General features: G+C 45.8%; 1 protein-coding gene across 3 annotated transcripts in view; it reads left to right on the top strand.

Annotated features, from left to right (window-relative positions):
* Positions 1-634: 634 nt before the first annotated feature.
* The window catches only part of LOC147880796 (putative LRR receptor-like serine/threonine-protein kinase At1g63430), a 93,290-nt gene continuing 68,855 nt past the window's right edge, over positions 635-25,069 (top strand). For all 3 annotated transcript variants that reach the window (XM_087371078.1, XM_087371079.1, XM_087371077.1), the window contains exons 1-2: positions 635-1,280; positions 1,421-1,553. In XM_087371078.1, the coding sequence (XP_087227204.1) occupies positions 1,157-1,280; positions 1,421-1,553 (257 nt within the window). In that variant the 5' untranslated portion in view covers positions 635-1,156. The remainder of the gene's footprint in view (positions 1,281-1,420; positions 1,554-25,069) is intronic.

Raw genomic sequence — 25,069 nt, 5'->3', positions numbered from 1 at the left:
TGACATGTTGTATAAATACTTTGTAGTGGTTGACAAGTCTTGGTTGTTGTGAAGCCTTTAAGAGTGCCATGAGCAATGCACTGTCACCTCATCTAGTCATGAGAACAAAATATTCAAATCAATAAAGATATATTATTAAGAGATCCAAATATTTTGACTGGTTTTCAATCATGCTTTAAATTTGGTATCGATAGATGAACCACCTCTTGTGGGGTCCTAGGAAACAATATACACCTAAGGGTCCTCAAAACATACCAAATCCATTATGATACTTCCTCCACAAGTGATGAGTCCCATATCAAGGGGACATGGGAATTCCTCGGAAAGTGGTGTTGACAAGCTAAGTTGGGATGTACTAGGAATTATCTTTGTGAGTGAGATGGGGCGATGCTTGGAGTAAAACTTTAGCCTTGGAATCATTTGGCAAGCCTTTGACTTTTATGGGGGGGGTGTGGGAATGTGTTGGTTGGGTGGTGACTTGTGGGTTTAGGTTGGATGTAGAGGCATGGACTTGCCATTTAAAGTAGAAAAGGCGGGGGAATAAAGGAAGGAAAATGGGGGGCATTGATAGATACGCTAAAATGGGATGTGCGGACGTGCAAAGTGGCGGCGCCTCCATTCCATCAGCTTTCCTTCCAAGCTCGGATGGAAATGAAACCAAAACGGGAAGCTTAATTCGCGTCTCCGCTTGCATTGCTTTTCCTTGTTTTGGAGACGAAAAAGGGAAGCAACGAGCGCTTTACTCCTCAACGGGATTTTTCGAGTCAGATCCTCCAATGCAAGCTTCCTTTCATCGATGCGAATCGTCATTCTGTGTTTGATCGTGGTCCTGCAGAATTGCCCAGAAACGTCACAAGGCGCTACTTCTTAAGACGATCATCTTACGTTCATTTATGGGTGACTCAAAACGAATCCTGCGATCTATCCATAGCCTCGGATGAAACGAAATACCTTGCGGTGGAACTTATACGTGGTTCAAAATATTGATGGAACGGGCATACGTCATCGTTTGAGCGCCGTGGCAGCATGCAAGCTATCTTATACAATATTGGAGATTGCATCCATATACTTGGGATTGCGCCGGTAAAAATCTTTTTGCTGCTGACGACAAGGCACCTTATTGGTGTTGGATTATGGTGCCGTGTTGTCTTATGTAATGCAGTACGGATCACTGGCTAGCAGGAGCAGAGGAAGCTGGAGAATGCAGGTTTCCACCTGCATGTTCCTTGCGGTTCTCTGGATTGTATCCTTGCCACTATGTTCGACGATTTCGCGAGATGGTAATTCCTCCCATGCGACGGGATTAAGCATCGTTGAGCTAAACAGGATTTGATTATCCCTTGATGTTAGATAACATAATCAAGCGCTACGAGTTATTGCCTTCAAAGGAACAAGTTCATTGATAATTTCCCTTTAACAGGTTCAGCCCTTCTCAAATTGAAAATGCGAATTCAAACTGATCCTCACGGGATTTTCTCAAGGTGGAACGCCAAAGACGTAACTCCATGCCACTGGCCGGGTGTGAGCTGTGTCAACGGTCTAGTGAAAACTGTGTAAGCCATCGGGTTTCCTTTCTCTGTTTTATTGCTTTATGCTTCGGTTTACCTAGTCCACTCGCAAATGTAGATACCTATTTTGACTGGTGACTGCGTAGGTTTGTTGGAGTTCCATTCTGCGTTGTGCAGCGGAAAGGCATAATGTATCAATTCTGATATGGACGAGTTTTGGGATGGTTCAAGTCTGTCTGATGAGTCGTTTTTTTTGTGGGCTCGACACTTTACATTCTGCACCATTCTGCTGTGCAGATAAGAATTCGTTGTTTCTTAAGTTAGTACGAGTTTTTGCAGTCATTGTTGTTTGTTTGGGGACATATTGGTTTAGGGCCTGCCCAACGCCATCTTTAACACGGCTAGCAGTAAGCTGCATTGCCCGCTAGAAATCAGAGAGAACAGGAAGAGGCAGGTTCCACGGTGAGGCACGATAGATAGACCCTATGGTGTTCCGGAACTCATCAAATGTAACGACATCCAGTTGTGGCGTCTTATCGGGAGGAGTATTTGCCGAGCCTGGGTTGGTCAGGTCAGTCATAGGCTTAGGGTCAACCAACAACCCACCCCTCTAAAGATAGAGGCTTAGGGCTGGTCAGGTCAGTCATAGGCTTAGGGTCAACCAACAACCCACCCCTCTGAGTCCTGCGGTAGAGAAATGTGCTGCCTCAGCACGCCTATCTGAACCAATTTATGCCCCCATTTTATGGATTCCCACATGGCCAGATTATAACAATTGGTTTTGTTGATAGAGTGTAGCATGCAAGTTGCTGTCCAACAATTGTATCAGAATTTAAAACCATAAGCTCCCTTGCTGTTGGCTTTCTGCATTCTTTCATGGACAGACAAAAGACTGAGGATATTAGAAACAGAACCAGAGGAGTGGCGAGGATCATACCAGTGCACAAAGCCTTATATCTTTCAAGCATTGGCATCATAATACGGGTTGGGCACTGGCTTTATAACACTGCCAGTTTTACCTGTCTTGTCTATCTTGCCTATGCACAAATGCCTGTATTTGAAGAAAAACTCCTTAGGACATCTCACTTATAGAGTGTGAGATCTTGATATCAATGAAAGATATCAGCTAGGTTGGTGCCATTTGTTGCTGCTTTAGCCAGTTTGCACCCCAGCTTTCAATCCTCCGTGTTGCTGATGTCAGACAGGGATAAGCAGGCTCTATTGCGATGCCTTTCTAAGGTGGTTCTGCTTGCTAAGATGGAGCTCTTGTATAGCTGGTTTACATGCGGTGGTGCAGCCTCCTATCTACCCTTTTTATGCAATGTTTCAGCTTGCTGCGATGTGAACTGAGGTAGGCTGCAGCAGGAGCTACAGACTCAGCCATGACCTGCTGCATCATTCCTTCATCGAGACATCCTCAGGAGATCCCTGTTGAATTACGAGGAGTCATAGTGTTCCCTTCCGCTACTCTAATTGCTATACTCTAGTGTACAGTTCTCTGGTGGTGTCTGGCTTTGTTTTCCCAGCTTTTGTGTGTTGGGGTAGGCCTAGAACATCTCCCTCATGTATTAGGGTCAGTTCTTCCCACATTAGGTTTTAAAAGAAAAAATCCAGACAAGGTTTAATTGCTTAATGCATGTAATATACATCTGGCCGTCCTGTGAAATTAGTCATCAACAAGGCAAACTAATGGATCGCTGTGCCTGCCCTTGAGCTCCTGCTGGTCGATTCCTGTTAGTTGTCATCCAAGGTTTTGCCAAAGACCAGGGTCTCTGTGTTGTGGGGGTTAAAGGTCACTGTGCCTTTACCCCGGTTATGTACAATACTCAAACACATATATAAATGAATGAAAAAGAAGATTAGGGTGGTTCTACACCCACCAAAACTTGTGTGGCTCTCCGTTTCTTTCTCCCTCTTCCGTTCTTGCTTCCGTTGAGAGCACTCTCAACTGGTATCAGAGCCCGGGTGATCTAGCTGAGCGTGCGTGAATGCTTGGAAGCTCAGCAGCTCTGTGGGAGGAAGGAGAAGCTCTGTGGAAAGTGTTACGCTCTAGCCGAGGTAGCATGACCTCGGAAGAATCAGTCGACATTTCCCTTATAGGATCTATCTTTGTAATATGTGTGTTTGCGCTTTATGTAAATGATCGGGAGGGATTAATGTCAAGGTCCTAGGTGAGGGCTGATAGCACCAGACTAGATAGATCTGAGACCAAGGGCCTAGTGCAAAGATTGTGCCTAGGGGCAAGGAATTAAATGCATCCCAAGAGAGGGGTGAAATGTTGCATTAGGAAGGCCCTATATGGATGACATGTGGCATCTAGAACTATCTAGGGATTTGGGGTCTGTCAAGGCTAGTGAGAGAAGATAAGGATGCGGATTTTTACGTGATTTTTGTACAGCTCCGTCTCTCTCTTGCTTAGCAGTCTTGGCAGAGTTGGCTGGGAGGAATATGAAGGTGCTACTCCCGTGATTAGGCAGGGGAGAACAGAGGAGAAGAAGAAACGGTGTTACAGTTGGTATCAGAGCTTAGGCTGTGTAGGGGAAAGGAGTGGAGCGTAGACCTGTGGGCAGCGCATGTCGATGGGCTGGACGTGGGGCCCTACGAATCGACGAATGAACAGATTTCAGACTGGGGTCCCGTAGGTGGTGGATTTACGGAACGCGTCGATCGTGACGTCGATGTGCAGCACCCTTTTGACGAAGGCAGTTCGAGGGGTTAGCTGGAGAGTAGATCGTTAGCGCAGGTCCTAGTCTAGGGTGGAGATCGTCATCGACGGAAACAGTTGGTATCACCGGACCTGACGGAGGTTCGTTGACGAAGGTCTTCGACCACCGAACAGTACGTGGAGAGTTGATCGGACCTGACGGAGGTTCGTTGACGAAGGTCTTCGACCACTGAACAGTATGTGGAGAGTTGATCGGACCTGACGGAGGTTCGTTGACGAAGGTCGTTGGTAGAAGGCATCGTTAGTTGTTGAGGTGACCTTGCGGGAGGCTAATCGGTGCATAGGGAAACCCGTGGAGAGCTGTTGGTAACAGCAGTCGACTGCTTCTCTGGCGCGTATACAGTCAGAGTACGGATGATTTACGAGAGCTGATAGCAGGCCGTACGTGCAGGCTGCAAGCAGCAGGATTCGAATTCCAGGGAGCCTTTTATCTATTTTCCCTTTTGGTTTTCCTTAATCCCTGTTTTGTCAGAAGCAGTTAGACTTTTATGGTTAGCGATTGGTATAGCAAGAACAAATTATGCTTGAACAGCTTATGCCTGTGTGTTTCAGTTAGAATTAGATTGCAGGAATTTCCCTAGTACAGGGAAAAGCGCCATATGTGATACATGCCTGTATTAAATACGTGATCGGTGTGAAGGTGGGATTGCAGGAATTCCCTAGTATAGGGAATTGTGTTCAGAGTGTCAGTTTGTGATTACAGTGTTCTAAGGGTGTTATAAAAAAAAAAAAAAAAAAAAAAAAAAAAAAAAAAACCCAAAACAAAACACCTATTGAACTAAATGGAAGCAGAAGAAGGGGCTTCCAGGAGGGACCCTGGTGAATCAGGAGTCCGGCCGACCCAGCAGGGATCGCGCCCAGTAGCTCATACGTTATCTGGCAGGATTGCATTGCTGGAAGATGCCTTGCAACAGTTGTTAGCACAGCAGTTACAAGCCAATGCAGGGCAGTCCGAACTTAGGAGAGTACTACAGAGTATGTCTGCGAGACCTTCTCGAGAGGAGAAGGGAAAGGCTCCAATGGAACCGGAGTCTAGTGTCCATACGGTCGAGCCTAGGAAGGCTAAAGTGCCAAATATTGCTAATTACAGACCGGAAAAGTATTCTGGTCGGATGAACGACCGTAGCTCCGATGTCATTGAGACCTGGCTACACAAATGGGACGAGGCGTTCGCCATTTGTGAGATCAGAAATGACATCAAAAAGATCCGCGAGGCCACCCATATGTTTAGTGAGGCTGCGGATCGGTGGTGGATTAAACAACAAAAAGACGGTATAGCATCCACTACCTGGGAGGGGTTTAAAAGAGAGTTCAGGAAACACTTCTTACCTCCTGACGAGGCATCCCGAGCTTGGGATCAATATAGGAACCTGCGTCAGAGAAATTTATCAGTGGCAGAATACACTGATAAGTTTCGAGAGAGTGTAATGAAGGTTGACGAACCCCTGCCTCAATCAATCCAAGTGAAAGATTTCATATTTGGATTGAATGATCGAATAAAAATGGAAGTTCGGGCTAAGTACGCGAACACGCTAGATGATGCAATAGCTATAGCCTTGAACTACGAGGATGCCAAGGGCAGCAAGCCAAGTGGGTTTGCACAGGTCGGAACCCTGTATGGGTATCCGAAGAAATCTGGGTTTAAGAAGAAGTGGACTAGTAGAGGGAGTGGTTCGCAGCCGAGTGGTCAAGCCAAGCAGGCGAGGCCGGCTGAAACTCCTAAACCAAGTACCACCATTGGAGTGAAGAGAAAAGTAACTCCAATGGCAGCCCGGGCTTGGTCTAAGTCTCCCTTGAACCCGGAACAAAGGGAAAAAGCGAGGAGAGAAGGCTTATGCTTTGGTTGCCTTCAACCTCATCAGTGGAGAGATTGTCCACGTAATAAAGATCGTCGGATGGCTGAGATGGTGATCTCAGAGTGCGACGTGGAGATGCAGGGAAGTCCCAGAGCGGAAGAGATGCAGATTCAGCTAGCGGGATCTTCTCAGAGGTTAGTACCTTGTTTGTTCTGTGTGTCTATTACTAAGTTAGTGACGAGTGCACCTGATAACATCCTATCTAAGCCCGCAGCAACGGGGTATACAGCCTTCAATGATACGGAGTTAATCAAAATGAAAGGGCAAGTGGCCAGTCATGATGTCATTGTGTTGTTTGACTCAGCGTCAACTCACAATGTGATTAACTCCAAGCTCGTGAAGAGGCTGAAATTAAAGACAAGTCCATCTGACTATGCGTATACAGTCAGGATGGCTGATGGAAGTTCAACTGAAGTATGGGACCAAAGGGTTACCCAGTTGGAGCTTCAGATTCAGGACTATACTGAGAAGCTTGATTTTGAAATAACCAAGCTTGCTCATGCGGATATAGCCCTGGGAATGGCGTGGCATTCTAGGAAGAATCCAGCCATTGATTGGAAAAAGCACGTATATCAATTCAAGATGAATGATGTGCTTTATGTCTTGCGAGGTGGAAAAGATATACCTCAGGGACCGTTGGTTTCCGTAATGGAAATCAGAAAGGCTCAAGTAGAGTTTTTATACCTTTGCACCACATCGGTAGAGTCGGTGAATGATTCTTCGACTAGCACTGATGTTACGCAAAGTGATGAGATGGCCAAGCTGGCTAATCTTATAACAGAGGAGTTCTCTGAATGCTTTAGGGATGAACTACCTTATGGGTTACCTCCAGAGCGGAAAGTTCAGCATAAGATTGAACTGATCCCGGGGGCAGAACTTGTAAATAGACCTATAGAATGAGTTTTACTGAAGAAGCGGAGGTGCGTAGGCAACTGGAAGAATACCTCAAGTTGGGGCAGATTCAACCAAGTTTCTCACCTTTTGCTTCACCAGTGATATTAAAGAGGAAAAAGGATGATACGTTTCGCCTCTGTATAGATTACAGAGCATTGAATAATATCACTGTTAAGCACAGGTATCCGATGGCTCGGATTGATGATTTGCTAGATGCATTACATGGAGCCGTGATTTTCAGCAAGATAGATCTTAAGTGCGGCTATCATCAGATCCGGATTAGAGCCGAGGATGTGCATAAAACCGCTTTTAGAAGCAGGTTTGGTCATTATGAGTTTTTGGTGATGCCCTTCGGACTTACCAATGCTCCAGCGACCTTCGTCATGCTTATGAACGATTTACTACGTCCGTATATCGGAAAGTTCGTAGTACATTTTATTGACGATATCTTGATATTCAGTAAAAGTATTACTGAGCATCGTGAACACTTAAGGATAGTGTTCAGTACTTTGAGGAAAGCCAGTCTTTATGTGAATAAAAAGAAAACTATACTGTGTATGATTAGGCTTGAGTATATAGGGTTCATAATTACTCCACAGGGGGTAGAAATGGATCCGAAGAAAGTGGCTGCGATACTAACTTGGCCAATCCCTCAGAGTCTGACCGCGTGTTGCGATCATTCTTGGGATTTGTCCAGTTTTATAGAAGGCATATCAAAGGATATTCCGAAATAGTATCGCCATTGACTGATCTGACCTCAGATAAAGTACCTTTTATTTGGGGACAGAATCAACAGGAAAGTTTTAACACCATAAAACAAGCTGTGGTCTCAGGACCGGTGTTAAAAATAGTTGATCCCCAGAAACCGTTGTTCCTAGAAACCGATGCAAGTGGCATTGCGGTAGGAGCAGTCCTCCTTCAAGAGGGAAGGCCAGTAGCCTTTGAAAGCAAGAAGCTTTCTCCCTCTCAAAGGAATTGGCCAACTCATGAATTGGAGTTGTATGCAGTTATCCATGCTTTGAAAACATGGAGGCATTATCTGTATGGTTCAGAGTTTTATGTGGATGTAGATCATGATACTCTGAAACATTTTTGTAAACAACCTGACTTGAGGGGCCGCCAAGCTAGGTGGGCAGAGCTCATGCAGGAGTTTAATTTAACGATTCGGTACCGAAGAGGAAAAGACAATAAGGTTGCTGATGCGTTGTCTCGCATTATGCACAATCTGAGTTTCACGGTATTAGAGAGCGCTCTAATGACCGAGATCAGAGAAACTCAGAAGGTGGACGAGTTTGTCCAGAGCTTATGGCCTAAAGCTCATGTGTTAAAACCCGGGGAAAATGAAAAGGATGACCTGGCATCCAGAAAGGGCCAAACTTATGCAAGATATACATAAGGGATGGTATGCTAGTTAGAAATGGCAAGGTTGTAGTACCTGGTCAGAATGATCTCAGGCAGAGAGTCATTCGACAATGCCATGATAGCCCGTGTGCGGGACATCCAGGTGTCGAGAAGACATATGATCTCGTGAAGCGAGATTTCTTTTGGCCAAAGATGAAAAAGCATATTCATGAATATGTGACACGGTGTTTCTCGTGTCAAGTAAGTAAGGCCGAGCGGGTGAAGCCACCCGGACTTTTACAGCCCTTGGAAATACCACTAAGTAAGTGGGAGAGCATTTCCATGGACTTTATTGTAGGGTTACCTGCAACACAAGGAGGGTATAATTCTATCCTTGTGGTGGTTGATCGTCTAACCAAGATGGCTCACTTCATTCCGACTAGAGAGTCTATTAGTGCCCCGCAAGTAGCGGATTTGTTTATTAGACATATATTTCGTCTGCATGGATTGCCTAGATCCATAGTGTCAGACAGAGATGTCAGGTTTACCGGTCACTTTTGGACAGCGGTATTTGAGACACTAAGGACTGAGTTGGGAATGAGTAGTGGGGATCATCCTGAGACGGATGGTCAGACGGAGAGAGTCAACCAGACTTTAGAGGATATGCTGAGGGCATATGTGTCATTGAGGCAACATACATGGGACAAGTGGTTGCCATTGTTGGAGTTTGCCTACAATGATAGAAAACATTCATCTACTGGGTTCAGTCCGTTTGAACTGAACTATGGTTATAGACCAGCCAATCCGACTATAGTTGGAGTACCTCAGAAAGTGCCTAGTGCCGCGAACTTTGTAGTTCAGATGCGGGAGATGCTAGCACTTGCGAGAGCTAACATCCGCCAGGCTATGGATAGAGCCAAGGTGTATGCGGATGAAAATCGGTCTATAAGAGTATTTGAAGAAGGAGAAAAAGTTTTTCTCAGAATTCCTTCGCACTCGAAGTCGTTGACTTCAGGAGAGTGTGCTAAGTTATCACCTCGATACTGTGGGCCGTGGTTAATTCTGAAAAGAATAGGCAGTGTAGCCTATAAATTAGAATTGCCACAGGGGTGTAAGGTGCACCCGGTTTTTCATGTTTCACGTTTAAAGAAAATTTTACATACTGGTGACTCACTAATCGAAGGTGTGGTTTTGTTTCAGGAGATAGTGGATATTGCAAGGCGCAAACCAACAAGAATCCTGGACCGAGGAACAATGCAAATACGAAATCGGAAGATACCCACGGTGTTGGTTGCATGGCATGGTCAGCCTCTATCCGAAGCTACTTGGGAATCCGTATATCAGTTGCGGAGAGTGTTCCCAGACTTTATCATCGAGGACGCTGATGTCTGAAGAGGGAAGGAATGTTACGCTCTAGCCGAGGTAGCATGACCTCGGAAGAATCAGTCGACATTTCCCTTATAGGATCTATCTTTGTAATATGTGTGTTTGCGCTTTATGTAAATGATCGGGAGGGATTAATGTCAAGGTCCTAGGTGAGGGCTGATAGCACCAGACTAGATAGATCTGAGACCAAGGGCCTAGTGCAAAGATTGTGCCTAGGGGCAAGGAATTAAATGCATCCCAAGAGAGGGGTGAAATGTTGCATTAGGAAGGCCCTATATGGATGACATGTGGCATCTAGATCTATCTAGGGATTTGGGGTCTGTCAAGGCTAGTGAGAGAAGATAAGGATGCGGATTTTTACGTGATTTTTGTACAGCTCCGTCTCTCTCTTGCTTAGCAGTCTTGGCAGAGTTGGCTGGGAGGAATATGAAGGTGCTACTCCCGTGATTAGGTAGGGGAGAACAGAGGAGAAGAAGAAACGGTGTTACAGAAAGCTTTGTGGGTGACTTTACTTGCATCCGAGTGTGCAGAGACCTTGGAGGAACCTTTGGAAAAGTCACTTTGGCTTTGCGAAGTGGTTTTGAGAGCCTGTTACGCAAGCATCCACGTGGACTGCCACCACGTAGGCTCCACATCAGAATACACGTAGCTAGGTGCAATCAATGGGTCATGTCAATAATAGGTGCCGGACTGTAGCGCTATGTCAGCAGGGTCTAGGGACTGGCACGTGGCAATTGGGGGTTCCAGCAGGCGCAGATCCAGGCGGGTCAGTTGGGTAGGGGTAGGGGTAGGGGTCTAGTCGTTGGAAGACCAGCCCTGGTCAGCCAATTTCAGGGCCCAAGGGGCCTATCAAAGGGCAGCCCCTTGGCCCTCATTTATCATCCCACTTTCAGTCCAGGTCTGGGGCCTCACCACTTCAGCCACTAGCAGGGGATCAGCCAGGAATAGGTCAGGACAGGAGCAGCAGATCAGCTTTCTTCTCGCCATCCTCTTCAAGTCATCATCTGGACCGGGTTCAGTCTGGACAACAGCAGTTAGGGTTCTGCTGCAGAGCAGTCCCCTTCCTCCATCAGCATTTAGTTTAGCAGTGAGGGTTTAGTCCCTCCATACAATATTTCCATTCCTCTTTTGTAGTGACAGTTCATCCCCTCCATACAGTACTTAGTCCTTTCAATTATTACACTTGTATTCAGCCCTTTGGGCAGGACTTCCCCTATTCGGGGCCCATTGTATTTTCCTCCCTTAGACTCTCACACTCACTCCACAGTTGCACTTGTGCTGTGAGTGCATTATTCAATCAGTACAGGTAGTAGTGAGTAGGCTTTCAAGTTTCTCCTTGTTACACTCACTTGGTTGGGTAACCCTGGCCAGACCCAACCCAAGGTTGCGTTAGATACCGACCCTGTAGGTTTGTCCAGGTCAGCCTGCAGAAGCAGACCAGTTGTAGGGGGTGAGGGGCTATATATAGGCCCCCCCTCTACCGTCTTTATCATCTTGTCTTGGAGGATTTTGCCCAGCAGAAGAGGGTATTTTTCCTGAGTTTTGGGGCAGCATCTCTCTCTTTCCTTTCGCATTTTCAGTTTGATGTGTATGTGCTCTTCATTGCTGTCCGCACTCCGCTGCACTCTCACATGGTATTAGAGCTGCAAGGCTCAAAGATCTACGGCGTGGAGGGCCGATTGGAGCCAGCAAACTGTGCGGAGGTTTTCGCTGCTGTACGGATTTGAATTGAGGATTTCAGAGGCGTGGAATGTAAGTGTGTGTAGGAGCAAGGTGCTACCAGTTTGAGGGGGTTTCAGTTCGTGGAGAAGGTGTTTTCAGGGTGTGGATGCAAAAATGTGAAGTTGCTGTATGCAGCAAGGCAGAACAGCCTCTTCATCGACTTTTCCAGGCTTCCTTTTCTCTTGTTTCCGCAGTCCCCTTCTATTCTCTCTTTGCCACCCGAAATGGCTGAGAACGAGGTCAAGATCCCAACGTTACTAACCTTTCTAGTGGACCGATGCACAGGTATGTTCCTTTATTTTCTTGAATTGCACTCCTCAGAGCATCAATCATGTTAAGCACATGACGTTGGCCAAAGGGATTTGGGAGCCTTTGGCGTCCATGTACAACAGAACTTCTCCAATGAAGAGAGTCTCGCTTGAAGTCCAAATGAGAGTGTTGGATCTTGCAAAGCCATCTACCATGCAGGAACCCATCAACAAGCTCCAGGAGCTTTAACAAGAGATCCTTCAGGTAGGACAGGAGATTCCATCAGAGGACATGGCCATTACTTTGCTGGCCCATTTCTCTTCCCAATATCCAACATTTGATTCATCTTTGATCACTAGTGGGAGGATGAATACTCTCACTTGGTGCCTATGATGCTAGACCGGGAGGAGCACTTTCAGTGCCCTTCACAAGGCGGGACTCAGAGGCTTTGGCAGCCTTGCAGAATAAAGGAAGAAACCGAGGGTGACGGACCTCTTCTAACAAGAAGACTGATGCAGAGAAGGAAGCACTCAAGGCGGAGCGTACCTGGAATCACTATGGCTAGAAAGGTCACTATTGGAGGAAGTGCTCGTAGAGGACATCTAGCAAGGGCCCTGGTTCCTCGTCTGCAGCTATTGCTTTAGATTTTGTTCATCTTGAAATTCTCCACTCTCTGACATCAACCGTTGGAGAGGTACCTTTAGGCATAAGATTCAAGGACCTGGATTCTGGATAATGGAGCTTCTCGAAACATGTGCCCATCCTCAACAGGATACTTCATGATCACCGAGGGTGACAATTTGAAGGTCCGTGGCATTTGGCTACTTTGCTTAAAAATGGCTCATGATTATTTGGATGGCACCCTCCTTGGATTTTGATTAATTAAGGTGATGGTTTGAAATGGCTCGTGATTATTTGGATGGCACCCTCCTCGGATTTTGATTAATTAAGGCGATGGTTTAAAATGGCTCATGATTGCTTAAAGAAAATGTATCAATATATTCATAAAAGTATATTTGGAATGATACTCTTTTATATATATGCAATAGATAAATACTCCTCTTAGGTATTGTTTGTTCTTTCTCTTGGTTTTAATTTGCTATAAGTCTATGAGACATGCAAACTTGGCACAACTGTCTCGTTTGATGTGGGGTATGTCGAGGCCATGGATAAAGCAACCGGCCAGGTGGTGTGCAGTGGTTCGTTGGATAATGGCCTCTACAAGTTTTCAGCACTCTCTTCTATCACTGGAGCCCCTCGAGGTGACCTGTGGCCCCTGCTCCCGCAAGCTCCAGCCTGTACAGTCCATCCGTACAATCTGTAAGGATTGATTCCGTACAGCCCGTACACTTGTCGTACACCCGTACAGCTCTTGCACCGTCATACTTGCGCCGCCATTCCGTACATTCCGTACCGTCGCTCTTGCATCGTACCTTCGTTGTACGACTACCATACAACAGTACGGTCATCCGTACTGTTTGCATTTCACACGTGCGAACTGTACATCTCGCACATCGTCCGTACCATCGATTAGCTCGTCAGCGCGCCGTACATCCGTACACAGACATCCGTACACAAGCGTCCGTACTACGTGTCACCATTCCGTACCTGACTACGCTGGTTGTCAGTACTCCGTACAGCTACCATCCGTACAGGTTGTTGCAAATCCGTGCACAGTATGGATATCCGTACATTTTGCAAGCTCTTGTACTTTTCGTTGGCATCCGCACTTCTGTGCAAGTTTTATTCTAGCAGGTACTCTAGCAGTTGGTTTTTTGGCAGGCATTGTTTGCAGATAGCCATTGTTTGGCTTAGATCTTGCAGAGAATTTGGGGCATTCTGTATTTGTGGGCAGACATTGCAGTTGGGTTGCAGGTTGTCCAAGAAATTGGGGCTTTTGCAATTACACTGCAATTTTACAGTGAAATTTGGGGCTTTTACAGGCAGAGTGCAATTTGTGCAACATTTGGGACTTTCGGACCATTTGCCCTCTTTTGTATGCAATTTCCCACAAGAAATTGGGGCTTTTGCATTTGGGTTGCAATTTTGCGGGTAAAAGGGCATTTTGGAAGTTTGCAAACAGTTTTGGACTCAGTACGAGTCAAATTGCAGACTTTTGCCACTTTTTGCAGATTCTATTTGCAGATTTTTGGGGCATTGAGCAGAGCAGTGTGGTGCATTTTGAGCCTTTGACAGGCTGTGACAGTATTTGTCACTATGGGCATATTATTCTTTGCAGATTTTACTTGTGCATTTTATATCCCAGGAAGGGATTTCACCTGGTCCGTTTGCTGTATTTTTTTTCTGAGATTATCTGGTGAAAATGGCTCAGAACAACTCAAATGAGGTGTTTGGGGTTCTCACACAAGAGGATAAGTTGGATGGCACCAACTACTCCTTGTGGAGTTTCATGGTTTGCAATATCTTGGTTGGGAGAAATCTTTGGGATTATGTCAATGGAGGTGAAGAAAGACCAGATACACCACCTATACCTGTCACTCTTACAGCTGGAGGCAGGGGTAGAGGTACAAATACAGCACAGGTGATTGGAGCAGCCGCTCCAGGAGCTCCCACAGTAGAGCAGAAAAGATGGGACTCTAGAGATGCACAAGCTCTTTCAGTAATTTCTCTTTCAGTAATTTCTCTTTTTGTCAAGAGGTTCATTATACCTCATATTCGGTCATGCAAGACATCTATGGCAGCTTGGGTAATACTTGAGAGAGTGTTTGCAGCAAGGAACGATGCCAGAGTTTCCTATCTGAAGCGAGAACTTTCCCATACACATATGGAGGAGTGAGAATAATGTCACATCCACTGATGGCACAGATTTCAGATGTACTCTATGTGCCAGGTATAAAGAAGAATTTGCTTTCAGTGTCCTCACTCAATAGAGGAGGATTTCAAGTTGTTTTATATGATGACAAGTGTGCAGTCAGAGTCAAAGAAAATGGCTATGCTTTGATGTTGTCTGGCACTTTGTATCGGGGTCTTTTTCAGCTTGATCTATATGAAAAAAGATCCCATCTTGCATTATCAGTTAGCACCTCCACTGCTACGATGCAGAATGCGGAGTTATGGCATGCCAGGTATGGGCACATGAGCTATGACAGCTTAATGACACTTCAGAGGCATGATATGGTTGATGCATTACCTCCTTTGGAGTTGCCTCCTCCTCATGCATGTGAAGGTTGCATTCTTGGCAAAATGCATAGGCTTCCCTTCAAGAAGGATGGTGCAGTGAAAGCTACAAGAAAATTGCAGCTTATTCACAGTGATGTCTGCGGTCCCATGAGGACACCTGCTTTTGTGGGTTATCTCTATTTTGTTACATTCATAGATGACTTTACCAACTACACTTCGGTCTATGATCTCAAGGAAAAATCAGAAGTGTTTATGCATTTCAAACACTTTGTGGCTATGGTTGAAAATGAGACAGGACTCAAGGTGCAGACACTTCGCACAGATCGAGGGGGGGAGTATATGTCTCATGAATTTGAGACATTTGTGAAAGAAAAAGGCATTATGCATCAGCTTACAGTGAGGATTACACCTCAACAGAATGGCAAAGCTGAGCGGAAGAATTGCACCGCCATGGAAATGGATAGATGCATGCTCACAAGTAAGAAGTTGCCTCACAAGTTTTGGCTGGAAGGCCTCATGTGTGCCAACTATATTTTAAATCGGGCTCCTACAAAGGCTCTGAAGACAATCACTCCCTATGAGGCATGGCATGGGAGAAAGTGTAAACTACTCGGTGCTTCTATCAATTCAGACAACGGATTTTGCAGAGGCATTTGAATGAGATGATTGCGAGTTGCCAAACACATATACTTGAACTTCAGAGTTTGCAATTAAGCTGGAATTAAGACTTATACAGCTTAAACACAAAGTGACATCATTGGAAAATGCAATATGATTGAGGGGCCAAGACGGGCCCCCCCCCCCTTATCCACGCTCACTTTATTCTTGAAAATGGAGATACAAGACCAAGGTGCAATGCACCTTCCAAACTGATGAACTCAGTGAAAACCTAGGACCTAGATACAAGACTCAAGAGCATATGTACAAGGTAGACAACAAAAAAAAGGACTCCAAGCTCAGGTTTCAACTCCTGGCTTGCCCAATCCACAAGGAAGAAGCCTGCAGCAATCACCACTTACATCCAACATTAGAGACAAACACTAGTTTCTAGGAAGATAGTAGAAACAACATGAAATAGTGCTGTAAATGAGATAAACTTGACAAGACAGGCTCCCTTCGTGACTTGACCCTTTTGTAGATGAAGTCCTTGATGCCTCTGAAGCTACCTTGGGTGAGGAGAGTGTGGAAATGGGGCTGGAATGAGAACAGCTTAGAAAAACAGCCTGTAGGCTAGAGAGAGAAAGCTTTTATGGAGTGATAGCTGTAGAGAGAGAGTGCCAATGCTGATCCCAAGGGAGGAGATGTAAGAGAGGAGCTGCTACTGTTCCAGAGGTGCACAGAAAGGCAGATTTCTGCAAGGGAAATGGGCTGGAACAGTAGAGAGAGAAATTTTGCAGTAGAGAGAGAAAGACTGCAGCAGGAGAGAGAAAGGGGCTGTGGCTGCTCCAGGCTAGGTGAAGGAGAGAGGATGCTGCTGCTGTTCCAGAAGAGCTGAGAGGGGGCAGATTTCTGGAGAGGAGGGGCTGGAACTGTAGAGAGAGAATGTGTTGTTGTAGAGAGAGAAAGTGCTGCTGAGGTGAGAGAATGGCCTGGGGAGAAGCTGGCTGCACCCAAGGAGCTGGAGAGGTTCTGCTGCATCATCCAAAAGGAGGGAGAAGAAAAGTGACGAAATTTTCATGTGTGGAATGAAGGGGAGAGGCCTTCTTTTATAGGCTCAGCCCCCCCCCTAGGCCTAGAGTGGAAGGTGGACACTTGTCCCAGATTTTTGGTGGGCTGCAGTCCCAAAGAGGACAGCCCACAACCTGCCCCAAATCTACCAGATTTGGGGCCAAACACTTGGCCTGCATGCCCTGCCACTTGCCATGCATGCTGCCACATGTGTGGGACAGGTGGACTGACCTGCCAGCTCAGATTCCATGTGGCAGTCTACCACGTGTCAGCTGCCACGTCACTCCCAAAAACCCTAAAATTTCAAAGTTGTCAAAATTTAATTCTGATCGCACCCACGGGTTCCTAACAGCTTAGACTATCTATTGACGTACTCTAAGGTCATAACTGAGCCATACTGAGCTCATTTGTTTGTCGTCTTATCTTGTATCTCCATTACTCTTGGCATGCTGCCAGGCCCACACCCAAAGCTCAGGGAACATTCTCTTGAATGGTTCCTAGGTCGGTTTTGTGGGTCACTAATGCCCATAACCCCAAGCAAGGGGGTCCACCCTCAAATGCTAGACCTAGTCCCCATTGTCCGTAACTAAACAGTAGGCAAACATTTCATTTCTTAATAAGCATACTATTGAAAAACAAAAAGAAATAGTGCCAAGCAAGTGGATACATGTTGAAGCAGGATGACAGAAAGCCTTCAGTGGACCACTTCAAAGTTTTTGGTTGTGGAAATGGTTTCCTTGCCTGTTTTCCAAATTAACTGGCTTCACAAACCTTATGCATTTCTGCAACCTTGAATTTAGGCAATCCTGCAACAATATTTTAGGCTTGCATTGATTTAAGTCGCTGTATATTAACATGACCAATGCGTTTATGCCAGATATCAATATCTGCAACTACACCGGTCCCATGTGCAAACATTGCTGCACTCAATTCAAGCATGTCCGCATCCAACATAAACATCCTGTCCTTCTTCTTTCCTTTTGATATCAAGCGACCGTTATTTTTCATATCCTCAACAAAGCATCCATGAGGATTAAATCTGACCTACAAGCCCTGCTCAACCATTTGACCAACAGAAACTAGGTTTTTGGTGATGTTCGGGACATGAAATACATCAGACAGGTATTTCTTTTTTGCCTGTGGAGTTCAAACACAAGTTGTTAGATAAGGCACTAAAATGCATTTTTGTGGGATATAGTTCACAAAGCAAAGGCTATCATCTCTACAATCCTGCTACACGTAAGATTTTTGTCAGTAGAGATGTCATATTCTCTGAAAACTCTGCACATACAAATGCTGAATTTCAGATTCCGTCCTCTTCAGATGATGTGTTTGAGGGGATGCTTCCTATAGCATTTGGTTCCCCTGCTGAAACTCAGAATTTACAGCAACCTCCGCTAGCTCCACAAGTACAGCTTCAGCCCCGAGCTGAATTGGTACAACCTCAGGGTATGGATGAAGTTGTCAGGCAAGAAATTCAAGGATACACGCAGCCAAAACAGTCCCGCATTGGTTACTTCAGACTCTCAGGGAGAGTAGGCTTGAAGCTCCATTGCTTGGCAGAACTCGTAGTGCAGTAAGGCACATGGAGGGAGCTCATTCAGTTGAATCAGCTTATGCAGGTACTCTTCTTGATGAGGAGGAGCCTGAGACATTTGAAGAAGCAAAAGATAATGTGCATTGGATGAATGCCATGCACGATGAGTTGCAGTCCATTCATAAAAATCAGACTTGGGATGTGGTGGATTTGCCACCAGGTAAGAATGCCATAGGTACATGGTGGGTTTTCAAAGTCAAAAGAAGGCCAGATGGGTCCATTGATCGGTACAAGGCAAGGCTGGTTGCAAAAGGATATGCTCAGAAAAAGGGCATAGATTATGAGGAGACTTTTGCTCCTACATCCAGGATGACCACCATCAGGTCAGTTATAGCCATGGCTGCAAATTTTGAATGGAATGTTCATCAGTTGGACATTAAAACAGCTTTCCTTAATGGAGACTTGTGGGAAGAGGTTTATGTCAAACAACCTCCGGGCTTTGAAATTCCAGGAAATGCACTTCAGGTATGCAAGCTCAATAAAGCTTTGTATGGGCTGAAACAAGCCCCACGTGCATGGTATGCCAAAATTGATGCTTTTCTGACCAGCAAGGGGCTGCACAATAGTCCAACTGAGAGCACCCTCTACATCAAGAAGGATGGGGGGGATATTTTGGTCATCATTCTTTATGTAGATGACATGCTGCTCACCGGATCGAATGAGGAAGTAATTGCAGATTTCAAAGTCCAATTGAAAGCTACATTTGATATGTCAGACTTGGGCTTGTTACATTTCTTTTTGGGGATCCAGTTTATTCAAGAGAAACGTGGCATTGTTATGTCTCAGTCCAAGTATGTTCAAAAACTCTTGGACAGAGTCAACATGCATGATTGCAAGCCTATGTCCACTTCCATGGAGCCGGGGCTGAAGCCTACAATGCATGATGCAGGTGAATCAATTGATATCACACTCTATAGCGTGGCTGTTGGATGCCTCATTTATCTTTGCAATACACGACCTGATATTCCGTTTTGAGTTTCTCAGGTGAGCAGGTATATGCACAGCCCCCAAAGATTATGCATTGGCAGGCTGTAAAACGCATCTTTCGTTACTTGCGAGGTACAAAGTCTTTTGGCTTGATGTTTCCCAGGGGGGGTGACTTGCAGATGCATGCTTACAGTGACTCAGATTGGGCTGGAGACTATGATACTAGGCAGTCCACTAGTGGGAATTGTTTCTTTCTAGGACATGCTTGCATTTCTTGGTTGAGCAAGAAACAATCTACAGTGGCTACCTCCTCATGTGAAGCTGAGTACAGGGTAGCTTTCACAGCGACAGTTGAATGTGTTTGGCTGCGTGGTTTGTTTGCTGATCTTCATCTTTCATTGGAGGGTCCTTCTCCGATTCTCACTGATAGTCAGAGTGCTATAGCAGTGGCAAAGAATCCTGTGTTTCATGCTTGCATGAAGCACATTGAGGCTCACTATCACTATGTTAGAGAGAAGTTGCATGCAGGAGAGATCAATATGATCTATGTGTCATCACATGACAATGTTGCAGACATCTTTACCAAAGCACTTCCACGTGAAAAGTTTGAGGCATTTCGCAGTGCCCTGAACTTATCTCCTTTTGGTGATTGATCATTTCCTTGTACATGACATTGGCACTGCAGGGGGGTGTTAGAATTATTATTATATTCTAGCAGTGACCAATGTAATGTAATAAGTAGGTTAGGGGCACTTTTCCCTCTTTTTAGAGGTTTCTTCCCCTAACCACAGTTAGTTCACTAACTACGGTTAGTGAAGGATAAGGTTTTGTCACTTAGACAAAACCTATCCCACTTCTTGTATTACTCACTTCTTCTATTGCAAGGACTACGTTCAGCTCTCTAGCTCACACTCTCTTTTCTAACAGATGGTTCTTGGGTTACCAGATGTGGGCAGCAAAAACATCTGCAGCTCATGTTTACGAGGGAAGCAACATCGAGAGACCTTTTTGAAGCAGGCTCCGAGGTGGGCTTCTTCACTTCTTGTATTACTCACTTCTTCTATTGCAAGGACTACGTTCAGCTCTCTAGCTCACACTCTCTTTTCTAACAGATGGTTCTTGGGTTACCAGATGTGGGCAGCAAACATCTTCAGCTCATGTTTACGAGGGAAGCAACATCGAGAGACCTTTTTGAAGCAGGCTCCGAGGTGGGCTTCTAGACCCTTTGAGATGGTTCCTATTGATCTCTGTGGACCCATGATGACCCCGAGCCTTGGCGCTGCTCTGTACTTCATATTGTTGGTCAATGATTTCAGCAGGTTCATGTGGGTCTACTTCCTGGCTCAGAAGGTCGTGGCATATTCCCAGCTCCAAGAATGGTGCGCTCTCGTGGAGAATGAATTTGGGTTGGCCGTGAAAGCCTTAGGGCTGATAAGGGTGGTGAGTTTTGTTTACAAGCATTTGAAGGGTTTTGTGCAGAGAAGGTCATTCGGACAGAGTTTGCAAACACAGGTTTTGCCTTGAAGCCATAGTAATCGAGAGGAAGAACAAGATAGTAGTGGAGATATCTGAGACTATTTGGCACATCAAGAAGTTTCCCGTTTTTTTGAGTAGAAGCTACAGCAACGGCAGTCCACATTCTCAATTGCTCTCCAACGATTGCTGTTTCTATGGTGACTGTTTTGAAGCCTACTTTGCAAGGAAACATGATGTCTCTCTTTTGGCTGTGATGCCTACGTCCATGTTCCCAAGAAGTAGGGGGAATCACCAAGATGACCTTTGTTGGGTATAACTCTTAATCGACAAGGTATTGGTTGTATGATCCTGGAGGAGAGATTGTACTTAGCAGAGATGTCGTCTGTGACAAACAAATACCATCCTCAGTGTTTGATGAGCCTCTTATTCTTGGTGAGCTTGCTGATGATTATGATGATAGTGCCAATAGATGATCCAAACAGTGAACTAGATGACGATCTATCCCCTCAGGAGGTAGGGGAGGGTCGGGGTCTTAGAAGGTACCCAAGTTGCTGATTGAGACCCTTCAAGACTGTGGAGTTGACTGATATTTCTTCTTCATGGCTCAAGGAAGTGGAAGGTCCACGCAAGTCATAGCGTGGTAAGGAGAAAGTTTCAGAGGCCACCCATCTTTAAATAAACTATTCCTTGATGTCTCGGATCATTAGAGATGGAACCATTGAAACGAACAAACATCACAGTTCCAAGCAAATCACCGGGCGATGACACTACTTTGTTCCTCCCAACCAACCTTCGTGAAAGCAAGCTCAATTTAAAATCCCACGTTAATTCACCTGCATGTTGTACACAAAGCCCATAACTCCCTAGATGGTTCTATATGCCACATCTCACAATCCTAGGGCAATCCTTAGGTGTACCATTTACCCCTCTCTTGGAGTATCAATTAATTCCGTTTGCCCCTCGGCAATTACCTATTTTGGTGCACCTAGGCTCCTAACCTTAGAAGCATATAGTCAATGCCAATTTGCCCTCACCAAGGACCTTGACATTGATTCCTTTAACCATATACTTAAAGCGCTATAAAATAAAATACAACAGATGGTCCTCTAAAGGAAAATGTCCATCGACCCTTCCGAGGTCATGTTATCTCGGCTTGAGCATAACATTCCTTCCCTCTTTAGGTATCAGCGTCCTCGATGAAAAAATACTTTCCGCATTTGGTACACTGTTACGAGGACATGAAAAGTGATGTAAACTATCTTCGTAACTCAACCTACGCTTAACCCAAGGTTAACCATGGTTAAGTGTTGTAATGGTTTGGCCGCGAAGACTGGCTAGGAAGTGCACACTTCTTAGAAGTTCCTAAGGGCAAAGTCTAGGTGCACCACTAGGTCCTAGGGGCAAGGCAAAGGCTTTAAAAGAGGGGTCTAAAAGTTGGGCCCAAGGATAACCAACGTTGTCCTTGGTATGGGGGTTAGGACTCTAACGAAGGGGCAAATGGCAAGGAGGAGATGCCATTTGTCATGCATGTGTATGCATGCCCTTCCCCCACCTTCCATCTCTCTCCCCTCACTCTCCTAGAGGTGTTGGACGTTTTCAGTTATTCTTGTGCAGTTTTTGAGCTGTTTGAGCTGTTTCAAGCATGTTTTCAACCGTTTTAAGCCGTTTTAACTCTGTTTTGACTGTTCCAAGGCTAGTACACATTTCTAGGAAGTGCCAGAAGTCATTTCTGAACTTTTAAAAATTTTCGTACGGACGGTACGGACGTCCGTACGGCTGAATGGAATCCGTACAGATGTGTTCAGCTACCTCCAGCAGGTGCCCGGGGTTGTCTTTTGCTGTGCTGGACCTTTGTGCACATGTTTTTGGCTGCGTGGTGGGCGGTGGCTTCTGGAGCTGTTTTGGACCAGTGCAGGCTGCCGGAGGAACTTTCTCTGCTGCTTTTGGCACCTTCTCTTAGGAGGACTCATGCACAGATCCGGAGGCAATCATTTCGGGGCAGATCTGTGAACCATCTTTCCTCTGTAGCTCTTTCTTGTTCACCCTCCGCTCTCTACCTTCATTTCTCTCTTCTCCTGATTGCTGGAAGACACTTACTGCACCCTGCGGGAAGCGTGGACAGAGGATAGGTGCGAGGAAGGAGCTCGCCCCTCTGCCACAGACAGCGGGAGTTGGTTCCAGGTTCAGTTTTTCCTTGTTCTTTCTTGCTTTGCAGCTTTTTGCAATGCATCCGTATTGTGTGCAGTCCTTTCAGGACTCCAACAGGTTCTAGGGAGCACCCAAAGGCCAAGGTGATCCTGTGGAAGGCCTAAGGACAGTGTGGATGCATGTCATAGCCTTGAGCTCAGTTTGCCAGTGGTTTGGATGCCTAAATGCCTCTAAGTTGTGTCAGATCAGAAGTGAATGCCTGAGTATGCCTTGCCAGTGGGAATTCTAGTAGTGCACTGGGATTAGATGCCTTGAAGACAAGTAGAGGATTTGCAGAGAGGAACAGTGCAGGGTTGAACCCTTGTTGTAAAGCGTTTCCGTTCAGAAGCATTAAATAAATACTGTCAGGGGCGCCAAGGCATTTGGGGCCAGTGGGTGCACTGTGTACTGTTTTCATTGAGCAGGGGCATTCTAGCCTCACCTTTGTTGTTGTTGAAGCTTGTTTCTAAGTTGTGCTAAGTGATTTAAGTGACTGAAGCTTACATTGTGGCTATTTATGAAGTTTATGCCGGTTTCATTGGTTCCATTGTCGGGATCGTCACCATCTTCCTACAGAGGTGGGCCCTGGTAGTGTTGGGTGAAGGACACCTTCAGTGCAATTGTTGCTATAGCCATCAATCTTAGCAAGTATGTCACACCGTGAGAGGTCATTGACCATTTCAGAGCAGGAGGGGCAGGACGAAGACAAAGCATCAGAGAGCTTTGAAGAGGAGCACAATACTAGCAGGGGTGATGACCAGCAGGATAGTGGGGCTCATCCAGTCTCTCCTGAGCATGCCATGGAGGACTCACAGGATGAGGTAGACGAGGCAGAGAAGCTTGATCCCAATGCACTTTTTCAGCTACGAATGCAAAGTGTAGCGGGAGCCTTGTCGCAGTTGCAACATGTTGTCATGGAGATTATGCAAGCTCCTCCCCCTATGGTTGCTTCCCCTGGAAGCAAAAAGTCATCTCAGAAGAAACATAAGAAGCATAAGAAGACCCCTAGGCATGTTTCTTTCGGTGGACAGCCGTCAGAGATGCCCTCGATCACCCCTGTAGTGGGTAATGAAAACTTCCATTCAGTCAATCAGGGACAACAAGCCTTTCCTTAGCCCACGATGCATCTAGGATATTTCGGAGGGGGATCAGTTTTTCAGGCAATGGTGGCACCATCCGCAGAGGCACCCGGAATGCCAGGTAGCTTTATGGGCAGCACGCAGCCGGGAATGCAGAATTTCCAGCAACCTATGATGGGTGGAATGCCCCTTGCAAATGCCAATATGATGTACTCAAACATTGGGATGAAGCCTGGAATGTAGACAGGAATGCCTGGGACAATGGGCAATACTTGGAATATGCCACAGATGCAGGGAGTGGGACCTGGAATGCCAAACCCCACCATGGGTATGGTTGGAATGGCTCAGAATGCGGGAGCAGTGATGCCCCCACCGTTTTTACAGGCCCCCATTTATGACAATCTCACCCCTAAAGGCAAATTGAAAGATTACAAGGAGGGAGGGGCAACTGTCAAGTTTGAGACTTTCAATGGATGCAGGACAGATTGAAGGCTTTGACATTCGTGCAACAGTTTGATGCTGCCTACTCAGGTGGACACTTCACAGAATCTCCAAAGTCCAAAAGGCAGCCACCTTTTTCAAGTTGGATGCTGCAAATTGCAGAAATTTGGAGGACTACAATAAGAAGATTTGGGAAGCCCTACTGCCAGTGAATTCTTACAGACATGTACCGCTGTCCGAGCAAATTGAAAGATATTGCTGCGGGTTGCCAAAGGAGATTTGGGACTACTGCACGAAGACAAGGGTCTCAGTTGGTTGAGAATGCCACTACAGCTTATGCACTAATGCAAGGGAAAGTTTCTGGGTTCAAAGGAAGCTCACAGGAAACATCAAGGTCAAAGGGCAGCAAGACGGAATCCCTTAAGAAGTTCAGAAAGTTTTCACAGCCCATGAAGGCAAAGTTTGTTGGAGGACAGAGGTGAGTACCGACCCGCATGTCTGATGAGGAAAAGCAAATTCTTTATGATGCCAACAAGTGTTATATTTGCAAGGAGGAAGGCCACAGGGCTTTTGAATGCCCACATAAGAAGCGGAAGTTCCTTCCTTCTGAGCAGGGTGAGCACGAGGAGGAAAAGAGGACTGATCAAAAGAATAAAAAGCCCAAGCCCACTGCTGGTCTTTTGCCAGACTTGATTGGGGCTGTTCAGAATACAGATGCTACAGAGTTATGCCGGGCATGGGGCAAGATAAGAGACCAGACAGCTTTGATGTTTTTCGATCCGGGAGCCAAGGCCAATTTCATCTCTCCAGAGCTGGCTGGAAAGTTAGGAATAAGGGCAAGAAGAGATGGGTCCTTTGTGTGATGCAGATAT

Source organism: Dipteris shenzhenensis, chromosome 32, assembly GCF_047967505.1.
Source record: "Dipteris shenzhenensis isolate YYH24624 ecotype China chromosome 32, Dip_SZ_1.0, whole genome shotgun sequence".
Classification (NCBI taxonomy): Eukaryota; Viridiplantae; Streptophyta; class Polypodiopsida; order Gleicheniales; family Dipteridaceae; genus Dipteris; species Dipteris shenzhenensis.
Note: the sequence above shows the minus strand (reverse complement) of the source record. Positions and strands in the feature narration are given on the sequence as shown.